We start from the raw sequence: 18,882 nt of genomic DNA, 5'->3' as shown, positions 1-18,882 counted from the left end.
ATAATAAAGAATTGTAGGATGTATTACAATTATATAAAACCATAGAGTTTAACTAGCATTTTTAATTCAATCTAGATTAAGAAGATGGCATGGAAGAGGGATACCATTGTTGACCTGGTGGGTCTTGAATGAAAGCAGAGGATACCAGAATGGTGGTTCCTTTTGTTTATTAACTTTGAAAAGGCATTTGGATATATGGATCATAACAAATTATGGACGACATTGTGAAGAATGGGTATTTCCGAGCACTTCATTATACTCATGTGGAACCTGTACATCGATCAAGAGGCAAGGCTTGATCTGAACAAGGAGATACCACGTGCCTTAAAATACGTGTGCACAGGGTTGTATTCTTTCACCATACTTATTCCATCTGAATGCTGAGTAAATAATTCAAGAAGTTTGACGATATAAAAAAAGAGGCATCAAAATTGGAGGAAGGCTCATTAACAACTCGCAATATGCAGATGACATAATCTTACTTACTGAAGACGAAGCAAAGTTGAAGCATTTACTGATGAAGACCAAAGACTATAGAGCATTTAGTAAGGATTACAACACATTGTAAAGAAAACAACAATCCTTACAATTTAACTAATAGACAACATCATGAGAGAGAAGAATTGCCAAGGATTTCACTTTACCCGCAGTCATGAAATCAAATGGCAAACATTGGGCAATTTTACTGTTGAAGACCACTTCAAAGTGTTAAAGACCTGAGTCGTCTCAATGTTCTCCTATTTTACCTCTCTGGGTTCTAATATCCATGGCAATGGTGACACAGAACTCACAGGCAAACGCATGATCGAGGGCTTATTAAGGAAGTTGACAAGTTGTAATGTTAACTGAGAACTGCTCAGAATTGAGTTGTTTATCAGGACATGTTACAAAGTTATGTCAAGTCTGCTCATAAATGTCCAAAGAGCATACTATTCAGCTACAAGCCTCAACTCAGAAGGCATTCAGCTTAAGCTTCATGGTCCAGGAAGTCCAACTCCCTGAATTAGGTGTCCAGAGACCTCCTACTCCAGCAGGCCTCAGCCTAAAAGCACTCAGCAATGCCAACATCCTTTGTTGGGTGCCTAGAGGCACCCACAATGCAAGCCAGACTCCTTCACAGAATATTTACTTGTTCTGCAGGTTGGGAAGGTCCAACACTCTGTTCTACACTCTGGCTCCTTCTGCTGCCTCTTTTCGGATGTAGTTGTCATCTGGATCCAGGAGGTTCACTGCACAGGAATCTGGGGTCCAGAGGATGCTCTCCACTTCTGGCTCTTGCTGGTAATGAGATACCTACTCCTGTTTCTCAGATGGTTCATTTTATACACAGCAGTAGGGCACTCCAGGGAATCCTATTTGCAATTGAATAGGAATGAATCCTACCAGTATCTTTACCCACTTTCTTACCAGTCTCACACAGGGAAAGGTTGTTTGGTGGGGGTTACAGGCTTTGGCTGGAAGAGCCACAGTAAAGCACTCACTGTCCCTACCAGACAATGATGGCACTTTGAGAATTAAGGTGCATCATGGTATTTGCAATTGTCCCATATGCATGTGAAACCCGGATAATGAATAAAGGCGGAAGAATTAATGCACTTGAGTTAGGGCGTCGGTGAGGAATACGCACGTACCTTGGACTGCCAGAAGAACACGCACATCTCTTGAAAGAAGTGCAGCCAAGTGCTGATTAGAAGTGAGAGCGGTGAGACTTTGTCTCGTGTAATTTGGACACATTATCTGGAGAAACCAACAGCAAAGGGGGCAGACTTTGCAGATCGCCAATCAGGCGGGTATAGGGCAGGAGGGGGGCTGGGTAATGGGCTCCACTGTTGATGAGCGTTGTCTTAGATGAAATGCAGGATTGTGGTCCATGTCTGGGTGGGATCGGGAGGGTGGAGGAGGCATGAATGTGGATGGACTACTAGAAGTTTGGATTAGTGGTTTAGACTGTCACCAAGTAATCGATCTGAAATGTAAAACTCTACCTAATTAACAAATTTAAAATTTATCAATAAAGAAAAGGTTATATTGCTCAGTAAAGTATAGAACGATGAAAGAGAGGAAGGCATTCAATAAAATTGGTTGACATGGTGAGGACAGCAAATTATTCAAATATAATAATTACGAGGATAATACGACACCAGGCAGCAAAACATTCTGTTGTACATTGGGTCACCGTGAGTCAGACAATGTCACACAACAACAACAATATTTTAAATATGGGAATATCCATTTCCAGGTAGTAGTTTCTGCTCATAGCAACGCCAGGACAGAGGAAAACAGTCTCATTGGGTTTCCAAAGCTATAATCTTTATGAAAACGTACTGTTACATTTTTCTTTCGTGGAGTGGCCAGTGGGTTCAAAGCACTAACCTTCATTCAGCAGCTCAGTCTTAGCTTTTTCATCACTAAACCTCCTCAAAAAGGGAAATAATTAAAACAATAAAATAATATAATAGATAATTCTAATAAATATTCAATAAATTAATAATTAAATAAACTATATAAAATATAAGATAATATAAATAGATAATTTTTAAACAAATAAATTAATTAATAATAAAATGTTAAAAACCCAGGGTTTTCTATCTAAACTGGGAGCTCTAGTGACAGAGTGGGATTAATTAATTAGAAATAATAATTTGCCATCATAATTAACAAATTTATATAAAGAACTAGCTTTGCCAGGCAATACATAAAACAATGATAATTTAAACACCACATGGAGCAGTGAACTAGAGAAAATAAAACATTCTGAAAACTGGTGCTAGCTACATTAAGAAAACAAATCTCCATAATATCATGGAAAAATCATTGTCATCACAGTGGCCAGTTCTGAGACCTGTCCAAATGCAGACAAGATCTGTTGATTTAGGCCATGCCCACAACATCCTGAAAATTCAATACTTTATCTCTAAAATAAATATGTACTACCTTCCACAAATGTATGGTGAGTATCAAATGAAAACAACAAAATGCTTTAAGTATAAATATCACTATTGATATATTTTGCAGACTATTCAGGATCAACAAAAAGAAGACGATGGTCGTAAGGGGTAACAAATCAAATGTGATTTTAAAAATAACAGATATATTCAGATATCATTTGTACCATATAATTTAAATGTCTTAGCAAATGATCTGTGGGTTCCATCAGACAGTGTGCTTTCTCTGTTGTTTTCCCCCCGTTACTGTTGCTGTTTCCCCTTCTCCTTGATTTCCTCGCTAAGTTAGAAGAGAATGAATCACTTGCACAGTGAGCTTGACATTTTTCACTCAATCTTTTATACAAAGACATCATTGCTATTTTTAAGATTCTGACTTTAAAACTTGGACTGGTTTCATTCAAGTAAATATGACAAAAAGTGAAGAAGAAATCAAATTTAAAACATCCTCTTAATCAGCTTTGTTAAACAGATATTTTCCCCCTGCTATGTAGTATTTTATTGTGTGACTATCATAAAGCTATAGTTTTGAACTACACAATTAATACAATTAATAATTGTACAAATAATATAGTTACAGACATTTGAGCACATGACTTTGACAGCATATCTGAAATATAATTACTACATCACAGAGATGTACAAGTTAGCTTTAGTGCAAACCACAAGGTTTCTAAAGTATTTACGTACTACAATATGTAAGTTCCTATTTCTTAATACCTTGGCCTATAGTTAGGATTTCTCATCTCTCAATTTTTTAAAATTCATTCTTAAAAGAAATAATTTTATTGGGGGCTCATACAATTCTTACCACAATCCATCCATCCACCCATTGTGTCAAGCACATTTGTACATCTGTTGCCATCATCATTCTCACAACATTTGCCTTCTACTTGAGCCCTTAATATCTGCTGCTCATTTTCCCCCTCGCTCCCCACTCCCCTCTACCTCATGAACCCTACATAATTCATAAATTATTATTATTTTGTCATATGTTACACTGTCTGACATCTCCCCCCGTCTTCGCTGCTGTCCATTTCCCAGGGAGGAGGCTATATGTAGATTTTTGTAATCAGTTTCCCCTTTCTACTCAACATTCTCTCCACCCTCCAGGCATCACCACTCTCACCACTGGTTCAGAAGGAGTCAACTGTCCTGGATTCCCTGTGTTTCCAGTTGCTATCTGTACCTATGTGCATCCTCGGGTCTAGCCAAATTTGTAAGGTAGAACTGGGATCATGATAGTGGGGGTGGGGAGAAAGAGGAAGCATTTAAGAACTAGAGGAAAGTTATATGTTTCATCGTTTCTATCCTGCACCCTGACTGGCTCATCTCCTCCTCACAACCCTTCAGTAAGGGGGTGTTCGGTTTGCTACTGATGGGCTTTGAGTCTCCATTCTGCACTCCATTCTGTACCCACATTTACAATGATATTATTTTTGTACCTTGATGCTTGATACCTGATCCCTGCAACAGCTTGTGGTCATGCAGGCTGGTGTGTTTCTTCCATGTGATCTTGTTGCTTCTGAACTAGATGGCCACTTGTTTATCTTTGAGCCTTTAAGACCCCAGACGCTATATCTTTTGATAGCCGGGCACCATTAGCTTTCTTCACCACATTTTCTTATACACACATTTTTCTTAAGCAATTGTGCCAGGAAGGTGTGCATCCTGGAATGCCAATTTAATAGAGCAACATGTTTCTGCATTGAGTAATTACTTGAGTGGAGGCCCAATGTCCATCTGCTGCCTTAATACTAAACCTATAAATATACGCACATAGATCTGTTTTCCCACACTCTGATATAAATATATTTACATATGTACATTCCAGTCTTTAGACCTCCATAAATACTTTGTCACCTAGTTCTTTCCTCTATTTCCTTTCACTTTCCTCTTGTCCCACTATCATGCTCAGCCTTCATTTGGGTTTCAGTAATTTCTGTTGGTTACCTTGCCCTTGCTGAATCCCTACCAGGCTTCTCACACCCTCCTTGCTACTGATTTTAGGTCACTTATTGCTCCCCTGTCCCTGGGTTGGTCAGCACCATCTCCTTACCCTCTCCCCCCTTCTCCCTTGTCCCCCTGGAACAATTGGTCCCGTTGTTTTCTCCTCCAGACTATTCATCCAGTCTATCTTATCTAGATAGATCTGTAGAGATAATTATATGCACCAAAAATCAAGTCCTAGCAAGATAGGCGATGAGTGAGAACACAGCAATGACAACAAAAATGAAACCAATTACCCATAGAATAAATTAATTAAAAGAAAAAAATTTTAAAAGAGAGAAAAACCTGTAATCAAATCAAGGTCTGATTTTTGGTGTCTAGACGTGTCCTTCAGTCAGGTCCAATGGGGTACCATGCTTTGGCCCCAGAGTCTGTCCTTTGGACTTCCTTGGGGGCTCCCTGCTCTGCTCCCACAGTTGCTCTGCAGCACGCTTTTTGTGGTTTGTCTCAGTGTCACAGGATCAGTCTGGGCCAGTTCCGACCCTGAGTCTCCAGTGTTGTCCCCCTTAGGGTCTATTGGCTCTTCAGAGCAGTGATATCGTCCTCCAGGCCTGATGGGCCAGGATTTGCTCCACTCTCTCTTCCTCCCCCTTCATTTGCTCCCATTTGCTCTGATCAAACATGCCCCTCTCCCCTAGCTGCAGCTTCAGTGCTGGCCTCTTAAGTAAATTCTTCTGGATGGAGGGGCAGTTGTCCATGCAGCTGGTATAGGGGGCCGATAAACATATATTCTTATTTGCATTCAAGAAATGTCTGATCATCATCCTCTGTTAAAATATGTCTCATTAAATAAAACACAAGCAGATGACTGAAAAGACTGTGAACTAAACCAAGCCTGTGCATTACTTTCATAATCCTCCTTTATAGGAAATAAATTAAGAACAGCAATAATAGATATTATTTGTGCATGCATGTTTAGCAAGTATGCCACATGGACATATTAGTTAACTGAAATTCACAGTGAACACAGACGGGAGGTGACAATTTCCTTCTGCTCGATGAGAGGAGTGTCTCGGTGTGCCACAGACGCTGCTCAAGCTCTCAATGCAGGTGACCGAGGCAGCGCCCTGCCTGCACCCTCCAGCAGCCCTGGGTTCAGTGCTCCTGATTTAAAGCACTGTGGTCGTTCTTGTCAGTGCTGTGAGAGAAAAACCTTAAAATCTTCCAAACTCTAAAAAGATAGCAAACCTCATTTATAGAAGACTCTTTGGGGAGTTAGGGAAATTCCTTAAAGAAGTTGCAAACATAAAGTTTAAATGAACTGCTAAAATGTCAGAGTCACACCAAATGATGTGGCTTTTGCAATATCCATACAAGAACAGCTCTTTCTCATGGTTACTTGGACCATGACAAATCTAGTCTGACAGAACCTAGTTGGTGTCTTGTAATAAAACAGGCACCGTGGGGAGAGCTAGTGTTTTAGTCACTTTGGGACCTTGAGCTTCTGACTTGGCTGATTAGGATGCCTATCATTGCAATACTTACTAATACTTAGCTAAGTATGCAAAAGCGAAGTCCAAGCTTACCCTACAATGCCACTTTGGATTGCTAACCGCACAGTCTGCTCAGCAGCCCATTCCACAGGAGAGAGATGAGGCGACCGTCTCCTGTAAGATTTACGACCTTGGAAAAACTACAAGTGGTCTTTATGAGTCGGAATCAACTCAATGGCAATGGATTTGGTTTGAGATTAAATCTGCTGCAATCAAGCCCCAAATATGACCAATGGAAGCCCACAGCAAAGTGGGTTTCACAATTCTGGCCCATTTCACATCTGGGAGAAAAAAATGCTCTGTGTCTTTTCCAAGTGATTTTAGAGAACTAAACTCAGGTTCATGGGTATTTTACTATGGGAAATAACTGGAGTAGCATGCACAAATCTTAACAATTTATGGAAGAGTTAGAGGAATAAATCTTCTCTAACGATCACAAAATAAATCACTTTTCCTCTTCACGTTTCACTCATTAGCTCCATCCCTTCCTCCATCAATCAATTTCTCTCCCTATTTTCTCTCAGCTTGAAAAAACCATTTCATCTTCTTTAAAAAAATCATTTTAGTAGAGGTACATACAACTCCTATAACAATCCATACATACATCAATTGTGTAAAGCACATTTGTACATTCATTGCACTCATCATTCTCAAAACATTTGCTCTCCACTTCAGCCCCTGGCATCAGCCCCTCATTTTCCCCACTCCCTCCCCTCTTCCCCCTTCCTCATAAACCCAAGATAATTTATAAATTATTATTATTTTGTCATGTCTAACACTGTCTGACATCTCCCTTCACCCACTTTTCTGTTGTCCATCCCCCCAGGGAGGAGGTTATATGTAGATCCTTGTAATTGGTTCACCCTCTCTACCTCACCCTCCCTCCACCCAACCAGCATCGCCACCCTCACCACTGGTCCTGAAGGGATCATCCGCCCTGGATTCCCTGTGTTTCTAGTTCCTATCTGTACCAGTGTACATTCTCTAGTCTTGCCAGATTTGTAAGGTAGAATTGTGATCGTGATAGTGATGGGGTGTGGGGAAGAAACATTTACGAACTAGAGGAAAGTTGTATGTTGCATTGTTGCTATATTGCACCCTGACTGGCTTGTCTCCTTCCTGAGACCCTTCTGTAAGGAGATGTCCAGTGGCCTACAAATGGGCTTTGGGTCTCCACTCTGCACTCCCCTTCAACCACAATGATATGATTTTTTGTTCTGATGATGCCTGACACCTGATCCCTTTGACACCTTGTGATCACACAGGCTGGTGTGCTTCTTCAATGTGGGTTTTGTTGCTTCTGAACTAGATGGACACTTGTTTACCTTCAAGTCTTTAAGACCCCCAGGCCCTATATCTTTTGATAGCTGGGCACCATCAGCTTTCTTCACCACATTTATTTATGCACCAATTTGTCTTCAGTGATTGTGTCAGGAAGATTAGCATCATGGAATGCCAGTCTAATAGAACAAAGTATTCTTGCATTGAGGGAGTACTTGAGTGGAGGCCCAATGTTCATCTGCTACCTTAATACTAAACCTATACATATATGCATATAGATCTATTTTCACATCCTCCCATATAAATATATTTACATATGTATATGCCTTTGTTTATACTTCTATATATGCCCTTTGCCTCCTAGCTCTTTCCTCTATTTCCTTTTACCTTCCTCTTGTCCCAAAATCATGTTCAGCCTTCATTTGTGTGTCAGTAATTCCTCCCTTTTACATTGCACTTGATCACGCCCTACCACCATCATTTCATCTTCTATTAGTTATTTAATAGATGTTAAATTATCGGTATCTCTCCACACTCTAAATTTCATGGTCTTTTGGTTGCCATGGTTTCTGGCTTACAGTAAGACATCTGTGTTATCGTTGCTTCTCTGAAGGCAATGTGTCTTTATCCGCCACCTCCCTTTAGATTCCTTAATGGAAGAAGAATGAGGCTTTCCATTCCTGTAAAGAGTTACAGGCTCAGAAACCACAGAAACAGTTCTACTCTTCCCTATAGGGTCACTGTCAGTCAGAATTGACTTAATGGTAGAGATTCAATGTCTTTTTTGGTACGTTTGTATTCACTAATATACTTTAATATGGGATTTGAAACTTTTCTTCTATTTAGGACAATTCTGAGTTAGTCTTTCTTTAGGCATTTCTACTAACCCATTCTCTATGAACAGGAGATCTAGCGTGTTATGTATTTGGCTGTAATCTGCATGGTGGGCAGTTCAAAACCACCAGTAGCTCCGTAGTAGAAAGACTGGGCTTTCTACTCCTGTAAATAGTTACAGTTTTTGAGTCAGCACTGACTTGATGGCCTGAGTTTTTGAGTTATTATCAATGACTTCTGCTTCTAAAATTCGAACTATACTTTTCTTAAAACTTTATATCTTATCTCAATATTCATTACACATTAAAATATAATTCTATAAACCCTGCCAATCTGAATTGCACATGAAGTCAGGCCGTCCCTTTAGTTTCTAATCAGCTCTAACTCTATTATGAATGATGCGCTTATAGCCATGACTATCAATAAATCTATAAGCATTCCCTACAACCCAATTGTCAATTTGTCGTACTGTGGTGGCTCATCTGTGGCTGTGGTGCTGAAAGCTATGCCACTGGTATTTCAAATGCCCACAGGATCTCGATGGTGAATAAGTTTTAGCAGAGACTAAAAACAGACTAGAAAGGAGAAATAGGCTGTTCACTTCTGATGGATTAACCACAGAAACCCTTAGGAATAGGAGCAGAACATTGGCAACTCCTGTGCCAGAAGTTTAAACCCTCAGGTTGAAAACTATTCAAAGTATGACTGAGGCAGAACTGACTCCTAAACTAGAGATGGACTGAATTATATAGATGAAGTAAAGCTTTCAAATAACTTTCAAAAATTTGCTGATAGGGTATAACTCAAAATGAGAATAAATAGCTGCAAAACCCATTACTAACAAGAACATGGAATATATGAGGTATGAATCTAGGAAAATGGGAAGTTATCAAAAATTAAACAGAAACCATCAATATCTATATTCTGGGCATTTATAATTAGTGGTTATTGTAGAGTGAAGGTTGGCAGAAAAGAGAGTGTAAATTATTATATAAACAAGCCTGGAGATTTCATGACAAGAATTTTGAAATACTAACTTTGTTATTGCAAATACTCTTTTTCAACAACATAAGCGTGGACTATGCCAAATGGAACAGAACAGAATCAATTTGACTACAGCTGTGGGAAGAGATGATTATGTTTAAAAAATCACAGCCAAAACAAGGCCAGGGGCCAACTGTGAAATAGGCCATCATTTGCTCATATATGAGTTCAGGTTGAAGGCAAAGAAAACGAAATTAAACCCATGACAGCCAAAAGATAGCCTTGAGTATAGCCCACCTGAATTTTAAGACCATCTCAAGAACAGATTTGATGTGCTGATCACAAATGACCTGGTGAATTGTGGGAGAACACCAAGAATATATTAAATGAAGAAAATAAAAGGGTGAATGGAAAGATGTTATTCCCTAGGAGGCAGAAGAAAAAATAAGGAGAGGGTTAAGGGTAATCTATTGGAATCGGGGTGTGGTTTAGTATTTTAGTACACTGTTTAATACAAAGTTGATGATCTTAAATGTAAACACATAATTTACAGTTAAGATTGTTATAAAAATTATGTTAGAGATAAAATATATACCTAACAATAAAAGATAATAATGTATGTTTTATTATCATTAAAGTTTCTCTTATGGGCAAGAAACAAACCACTGTGAGACATTTGTGCTCCAATGTTCATCGCGGCACTGTTCACAATCGCAAGGAGTTGGAAACAACCTAAATTTCCATCAACAGATGAATGGAAAACGGTGGCACATACATACAACGGAGTACTAGGCGTCCATAAAATGCAATGATGGCCCATGAAACACATTGCCACATGGGAAGAACTGGAGGAAATCACGCTAAGGTGAAGTAAGTCAAGCACAAAAGGACAAGTATAACATGAGTCCACTGGGGTAATCTTACAAGAAAATGGGCATAGGGGGAAAGCTGCTATATATACACACACATAGTCCAGCAACTATGGCGGGGCCAAACTCAATCCAGGGATACATACGGTAGCCAACTAAATAAGAAGGGGAAAGAAAGAGAAAAAGAAAGAAAAAAAAGAGGAAACAAAGAAGACAAAAAAGACATGGGTAGGACTCTGATCCACCCAGGGGAGTGTATTGTTTATATTTCCACAGAAGAGGGAGAGAGAGACCAGGCTTCAACTTGATACACCAAGACATGAATATAACACACTGGCATGTACCAGGGAACCAATAGAGAGGTCTGTGGGACCGGCCCCAACACCAACTATGTGGGCCAACCCCCCCCCCCCCCACACACACACACACTCAGAAAAATGCACTTCAGAGGACAGCACTGGGACTACAGCTTGGGGAGAGGGGCGCATCAGATTAGAGCACACGGGAGAAACGCAAAGGGATGGAGAGGGAGGAGAGGACATCCTGGCCCACCAAGCCCCAAGGACAATGTTCCTGCTCGGAGCAGACAATGCACAGGGAGCCCACCACGGGTCATGGCATCCCTCACTGAACCATGGCACCACGGGGGACAGCACTGCAGACAGTGCGGGAATAGGGCACAGTCTGGCCTCATCATCCTGGGGCTAGGCACTGAGGACATGAGCAGAACAACAGGGAAACAGACTGATGAAACCCCTGGTGAGATAGTTAACATTTATTGTGCCAACACGGCCAATGAACACATGGGGATTAATTGAAGGGTGGAGAGATAAATGGCTCGGTGAGCCTTACCTTTTTTGTTTCTTGCTATTTGACTATCATACCAGTTTGCGGCTGCCTTGCTTGTTCTTTGCCTCCATTTGCAAGCTACACTATCTGTGGGACACCTAACCCATGGACTGTGTCGCTGTAATTTGAGGTTCCTTCAAGACCAGCTTTGCCATACCATTGGAATGTACATCTCTTCAGCTGGGGACTGTTAGACCCTGTCATCTGGCTGACTGTTGGTGACCTACCTTGCTGTTTGCTGCCTGTGCCCGGACAGCCTGAATTGTGCCACAGAGGACTACCCGGCGGCCCTTAAGACTTGAAGGACTGCCAGTGTCTCACAACTGTCTCACGGGAGTGAGTTGCACTGAGCTATTTGTACTGCTTTATAGATTAACGAACTGTTTATTTCCTATGTTATCTCTCTCTCTCTCTCTCTCTCTCTCTCTCTCTCTCTATGTATATATATATATATATATATATATAAAATTATTAGCATCCTGGTTTTGTTTCTCTAGAGAACCCTAACATACCTGGGGAATACAAAAAATAGTCTTTGGATACAGAGTGTGGCACCCATCAGACTTGACTGGAAAGCACTCATAAATTAGGCGAACAATCAGACTTGACTGGAAAGCACTCATAAATTAGGCGAACAATCAGACCTTGAACTCCTTATAGGCTTCTCCATTTTTGTCAGTGGCTTTCTTTTTGGTATTATTATTTTGTGTTTGTTTTTTGTTGTTGTTGGTCTTGACTTGCTTTGTTTTCTTATTTGGCTTTGCCTGTGTTTTGCACTTATTAATGTATCTGCATGTCTATCTAGATCAGATAAGCAGGATAAATAATTCGCAGATGAAAAGAATGGGACCAATGTTTGGTGGGGGTGGATATGGGAGAAGGGAAGGGGGGGGAGAAAGGAAATGGGGGGTGGGGGAACCAATCCAGGGACAAAAGAACAACAAGTGATCCAAAATCAGCGGCAGGGAGGGTGGAAGAGGCCTGGTAGGGCTTGATCAACAGCAATGTAACCAAGAGGAATTACTGGAATCCAAATGAAGGCTGAGCATGATAGCAGGATAAAAGGAAAGTAAAAGGAAATAGAGGAAAGAACTAGGAGGCAAAGGGCATTCATAGAGGTCTAGATACAGGCATGTACATATGTAAATATATTTACATATGATGATGGGGAAATAGATCTATGTGCATATATTTATAGGTTTAGAATTAAGGTGGCAGGTGGACATTGGGCCTTCACTCAAGTACTCCCTCAATGCAAGAACACTTTGTTCTATTAAACTGGCATTCCATGATGCTCACCTTTCCAACATGATCGCTGAAGACAAAGTGGGTGCATAAACAAATGTGGTGAAGAAAGCTGATGGTGTCTGGCTATCAAAAGTTAAAGGGCCTGGGCTCTTAAAGGTTTGAAGGTAAACAAACGGCCATGTAGCTCAGAAGCAACCAATTCCACATGGAAGCACACCAGTCTGTGTGATCGTGAGGTGTCGAAGGGATCAGATATCAGGCATCAAAAAAAAATCATATCATTGAGAATGAGAGAAAGTGCAGTATGGGGACCCAAAGCCCATCTGTAGAGAACTTGGCATCCTTTTACAGAAGGGTCATGGGGAGGAGAGCAGCCAGTCAGGGTGCAGGGTAGCAACGAGAAAACATACAACTTGCCTCTAGTTCTTAAATGTCCCCTCCCCACCCCACTATCATGATTCCAATTCTACCTTACAAACTCGGCTAGACCAGAGCATGTACACTGGTAAAGATAGGAACTGGAAACATAGGGAATCCAGGACAGACGATCCCTTCAGGACCAATGGCGAGAGTGACAATAGGGGGAGAGTAGAGGGAAGGTGGGGTAGAAAGGGGGAACAGATTACAGGAATCTATATATAACCCCCCTCCCTGGAGGATGGACAACAGAAAAGTGGGAGAAGGGAGATGTTGGACAATGTAACACATGATAAAATCATAATAATTTATAAATTATTAAGAGTTCAAGAGGGAGTGGGGAGCTGGGAGGAAGGGGAATAAATGTGGAGCTGATACCAAGGGCTCAAGTAGAAAGCAAATGTTTTGAGAATGATGATGGTAACAAATGTACAAATGTGATTGACACAATGGATGTATGTATGGATTGTGATAAGAGTTGTATGAGCCCCCATAAAATGATTTAAAAAATTTTTTCCTTTATAACAAAAAGGGTGATTAAAAAACAAGAATGGAAAAATAACTAAGGTGGATGTCAGAAGAGACTCTGAAACAATGTTAACATTGTATACTATGAAATATTTCAGGAGTTAATATTTTTATTTTATTGATTACACTATTATTAGCATATAATACAATTTAATAGCTCAATCATATCAAGAAGATTTGTGCACAGTAGAATATTATACAGCTAAAAAAAATACCACAGCAATGAAATACCTCATGACTACCAGTGCCTTAATCTTGAGACAGAAATCTTCAGCTTCTCCCACTAGGGCACTGCAGCTCAGAATTCAAGGGATTATTTCCATTCTTGGTTGTGTTATATGATTTTAAGGGAAAGCCCAATTCACTTAGTGGAGTTTCTAATTGAGGTCCTTCTGGTGTGGTCTATGAAGGAATTCAAAACCAGGCTTACTGCCTTCTAGTTGATATCAACCCATAGCAACTCTATTGGATAGGACAGAACTGCTCCTATGGGTCTCTGAGACGCTAATTCTTCACGGGAGTAGAAAGCCCCATCTCTTTCCCCTGTGAAAGAAACAGAGCATCATGTCTGAGCTTTCTATAGAACAGTGCCTGTGCCTGCAGGGGCTGGCTGGGAACTTGGTTGAAAATTCCGAGTTAGGAACATAATATTGGGCACATTTTCCTATTGAGGTCTCTACCAGCAAAGGTAAGGTTTTTGTTGTTCCCCCACCCCACCCGGATGGCTGAAAGCCACACTTGGCCCACCCACTATCAGAAGTGCAATTGTTCACTCCAATACAGACATAACGCCACCTCCTATTGATCCAATCTCCTAGCAAAGTCCACCCGCGTAGAATTGGCTGTTAGTTTGGAGTGACTGCAGAACCCTGCTATATGTCAGGAATTCCTTAGTCGTCTTGTTCTCCCTCCACCATGGGAAACTAACCCCATCTGTAGTGAAGCTACCTTTCATGACGTCGTTTTTAAGGTGTTCTAATGAAGGAGTGACATATAAATTATGGGAGCTAGACAGGGAAGTTGCCTTTTGCTCGGGTAACCAGACTTTGTCTTAGTTTTTATCCTTAGGGTAGTAGACGCCTACATTTGCCCGTTAGCGATTGACTAACTTCACACAGCTTAATGGTTTCAGAGCCCTTCATGTCGTGAGGGGTTTTGTGGTTTCATTGGGTCTTTAAGGATGCATAGTATTCCATTCTGGGCATTTCTTTATCCATTCTTCAACAGGAGGGCATTTAGACTATTCACAGCTTCTTGCTATTGCTAATTGTGCTGCTAGGAACTGGGGGAACATATGTTTGCTAGGGTTCTTTCTCTTATTCTTTTGTGTGTATACCCAGCAGAAGCTTTGCTGAGTCATATCATATTTCTATTCCTCGTTGTTTGAGGAAGTGCCATATCATTTTCTGTATGGTTGTGCGTGTTTATATTACAACCAGCAGTGTATAAGAATTCCAGTCTCTCTATACCCTGTCTAGTATTTGTTCTCTGCTTTGTTTGTTTTGTCTTGGGTTATCATTGTGTGTATAAGGTGATATCCTATGATTCTTTTGATTTGCATCTCCCAGATGGCTAGTGATTGTGAGAATTTCCTCATGTTTCTTCTATGGCGAATTTGCTATTCAAGTGCCTTCTCTGGCGTATCTGCTATTTATGTCCTTTCCCCACCTTGTCATTGGATTATTTCTTTTCTTCTTGTTGAGAAGTTGCGGAATTCTATGAGTTTTATTCATTAGTCCCTTGTCTGTTGTGTCTTGTCTATGTCACTCCATTGCTTCTTGCCCGCATAATGTCTGCTGAGAAGTCTGAGCTTATCCTTATTGGTTTTCCTTGATAGGTGACTGTTATTTTTGCCTTTTCCTTGAAGTTGGATAATTGGACTACAGTATGTCTTGATGTTTTTATTATAGGGGATATCCTACTTATAGTTTTCTCATCTACTTGAATAGTTATTTACTCCTCCTTTGTGATGGTTGGTAAATTCTCTTCCATGAATTCTTGTACTGTTTTCTCTGTAGATTTTTGTTGTTGTTGTTCCTTCTTGTTCTGGGAACCTGATGAAACATATATTGTTTCTTTCTGTGAAACGTAAATTGTTTCTCAAAATGTCCCCTAGATGTTCAGGAGAAGATATTGAGTATGCAATGGACCCCTCAGACCTGACCTTTAAGGGATAATTGCTGAAGATGTAACTTTGGGAGTTAGCATGAAAGAAGTCTAGATGAGATTCGCTGGGGAATGAATGTAGATGACAAAGTGAGGTGAATCAAGATCAGAATCCTGGGTGTTCCCATGTGAATACAGTGTGAAGAATAGAGAGGCCCAGCACAGGGGAGAGTGCAGAGCAATGGACAGGTAACGTGGAGAAAATCCAAGGGAGTACTATGCTGATGTAAAAGAAAGAAGATGTTGAGCAGGAGGGGAAACTGTTCTGACAAGTACATTAAGAACAGAACCAACAACTTGATTTACCGTCATGGGGTACTGGTCAGCAGTACAACTGGTCAAAGTCTTAAAGAAGATTTTGGATGGGTGAGAATGGGAATCATAGAGTGGGCTCAAGAAAGAACAGAAGCAGAGGTACTAAGATAGCGACAAATCTTCAGATATTTTTTGCAAAAGAAATAATATATCAGTATCATGTAGGAGAATCATTTTGTTAAAAATGGGTCAAAAGGGTAAGATGTTAAATTTTAACCTAACTATATCTGCAATAAGTCACTTTCAAATATACTGATTCTGAGGATAAATCTCTTGACATCTTTGGTCAATGGATCTAGGATATTCAGTAGAGGGTTAATCCATGTGTCGGCTCTGTAAATGGATTTTAACCCATTTTTAACTTGTTCTTTCTCCTTCTTTGGTTTCCTTTTTATTGAAATTTTTCTTTGTTTTATTTTGTTATTGTTGCTGGGATCTATTTTGTATGATTTTCTTTATATGAAATTCACAATAGGTAAATCTAGGTAATGAGATTAATAGTTTCTTAGGGTTATAAGACAGGGAGGTCATAAGGGAATGGGGAGCTAACAATAAGAGATACAAGAATGAACAAATGTCTTAAAGTTGATTGTGGTGATGAACACACAACTCTTTTTAATGCATTTACCATTAAACCATTGATTTGTATAGTATGTAAATTATATGTCAATAAAATTATTTTAAAATGGCTTCAAGAATTTTTTTTGCTTCAGGAATTTTAAACTAAAAAAGGAAGAACATTTTGTGGAGCACCTTTCGTTTCCTTTTGAAGCCTTTCCATGATTTTCTACATGGCCTTTGCAGGAGGCTTACCCTCCTAGTCCACAAAGAGAGGACTCCTGGTTAGATCTGACCATTGGGAAAAGTCCTTCCCTGGGTAGCCTTACTCCCAAAAGAGCTGCTAGAACCAACAGAGATTTGAACAGATTACTAATATGAGGTGACTCACAACTGGGTAAAGGTCTCCTCAAATGTGTAGTTTATGTTGCTTCCAGAGCTCATTTACGTAAATTATTATATTCTACTCTTTCAAACCTCCTGGATGTTTAATATTTAAACACAGACAACACTATCATCTTTACCCTGAAACTGATGGGAATCTTTCGCTTCTCCCCAGGACAGAAATGACTTTCTGTTTTAAAATTCTACCAAGAAATTGGACTGTGCTTTAAGGAAGAATATTTATCATCAATTGTCAAAATTGAAATGTTAAACCCATCATAAATAGAATAAATTATTATGGAATTTTGGTAGCTAATGCATTATACATGTTAACGAATTATAAGAACAGCATAAAAGAGCATTTTAACTCCAATATGAATCCCATATCCTGCCAAAGAAAATCTCTTGCAAAATAGTGGCCACAAGGAAATAACAGAAGAAACAAAGAAATAAAATCAAAGCATATCCAGTCGTCTTAGGAGGTGAAATATATGCATACATTGTATTTTATGCTTTATAATATGCAAATCATGATCACTTAATGAATAAAATCAGTAATTATTATACTGAATATCTTGGAAAAAATATCACAATGTAAGAAAAAGTTTTTATAACAAGCAACAAAGAAGCTAGAAATGAAAACTTAAGGATTTTTATGCTAGCTTTTATTTGTGAATTTTCAATAATCTTTGTTTCTTACTCTATGTGTGAAAAGTCGTACAACTCTTAGCAGCTGTAAAATAGGTTTATCTAAATATGGCCAGCGGTGAGTAATCCTAGACTGTTTTATTAGCAAAACAAAACAAAAAAAGATTTAATTACATAATATTGCCCTAATCACACACCTTCTAAAATATTCTCATTTTTCAATCAGTTATTTTGCTTCCAATATTACCTCAGTATCCTAGTTAGTTTAACACACACCATGTCTTAGGTATTATGGGTTAAGTTTGGGTCGGGGGATGAAATGTTATTCAGGAAGATATACTTCATTTAGGTTAATTCCTACCTGAAGGGGTGGTCAGAGTTTCTGTGGTGTTTTTGAGGCCTGTGAAGTCAAACTGATAAAGGCGCCATGATTTCTGGTCCGCTGCCTCAACCGAGTTTTTCCTCCATCTATAAATCATTTCTTCTTTGGGATATCCATCTAAAAAAATCAGAGCAAATATTAACATTGTAAGAAATACATTTTTGAAATATTAACGTGAAAATTATAATTCTGATCTTCCAATGGAAGATATCATTTTAAGTCACAGTTTTTCTTAAAAACACAAAACCTCTTAAAATGAAAGACCAAATGCCACCTAATTTAGATGGTTCATGATGCATTATAATCTGCAGGGTCAGTGTAGCATTCCTCAGTCATCAGCCTGGCTATCTCAGGCAGGGTTCTCGAGAAGAAAAAAGCCAGCGAAAATATGTTTTATAGAAATAAACATTCGCTTCTGTTAAGTGTTTTCTTATAGGGTTTGATTATAACATAGATTATTGTGTCCTGTGTACAACAGAATGAAACACTGCCCAGTCCCGTGTCATCTCACGAATGCTGTTGGCTGTGAGCCCTTTGTTGCAGCTACTGTTCCGATTCATCTCGTGGAAGATCCTCCTCCTCGTTATCCCTCCTCTAGGGACTAGTAGAGAAAAGCAGGAAGAACGAGGAGGAGGATAAACTGGGTAAATTACTACCTAGAGTAGACATATATTAACTTGGGTGAAGAAGAAGGCAAAACATAAATTGAAGAAAGTTAAAAACGCACAGTAAACATCAAATACCTGTAGATCCTCGAAAAAAGGAGAAATGGAAAACAGATGAGGGAATCTGGGTTAAAAAAGGTGGTCTCAAAAGATATACTACAAAAATCCTCTTCAACAAAAGCAGGAGAAAATTGATAGTGAAGACATATTTGGAAGACTGAGACTCGGAGGAGAAGGGAAGCCGAGTGAACCAAACTGCCCTCACAGAAAATGCGCAAGTCACGTGCAACCTATGAATTCCTGGGG

At 39.6% G+C, this 18,882-nt stretch overlaps 1 protein-coding gene across 1 annotated transcript in view; it reads right to left on the bottom strand.

The window, feature by feature from the left end:
* Positions 1-18,882, bottom strand: part of GABRG3 (gamma-aminobutyric acid type A receptor subunit gamma3) — a 218,064-nt gene that overhangs the window by 55,631 nt on the left and 143,551 nt on the right. Inside the window, exon 6 of the mRNA XM_075535553.1 lies at positions 17,891-18,028. Coding sequence (XP_075391668.1) covers positions 17,891-18,028 — 138 coding nt within the window. The remainder of the gene's footprint in view (positions 1-17,890; positions 18,029-18,882) is intronic.

Source organism: Tenrec ecaudatus, chromosome 17, assembly GCF_050624435.1.
Source record: "Tenrec ecaudatus isolate mTenEca1 chromosome 17, mTenEca1.hap1, whole genome shotgun sequence".
Lineage (NCBI taxonomy): Eukaryota > Metazoa > Chordata > Mammalia > Afrosoricida > Tenrecidae > Tenrec > Tenrec ecaudatus.
Note: the sequence above shows the minus strand (reverse complement) of the source record. Positions and strands in the feature narration are given on the sequence as shown.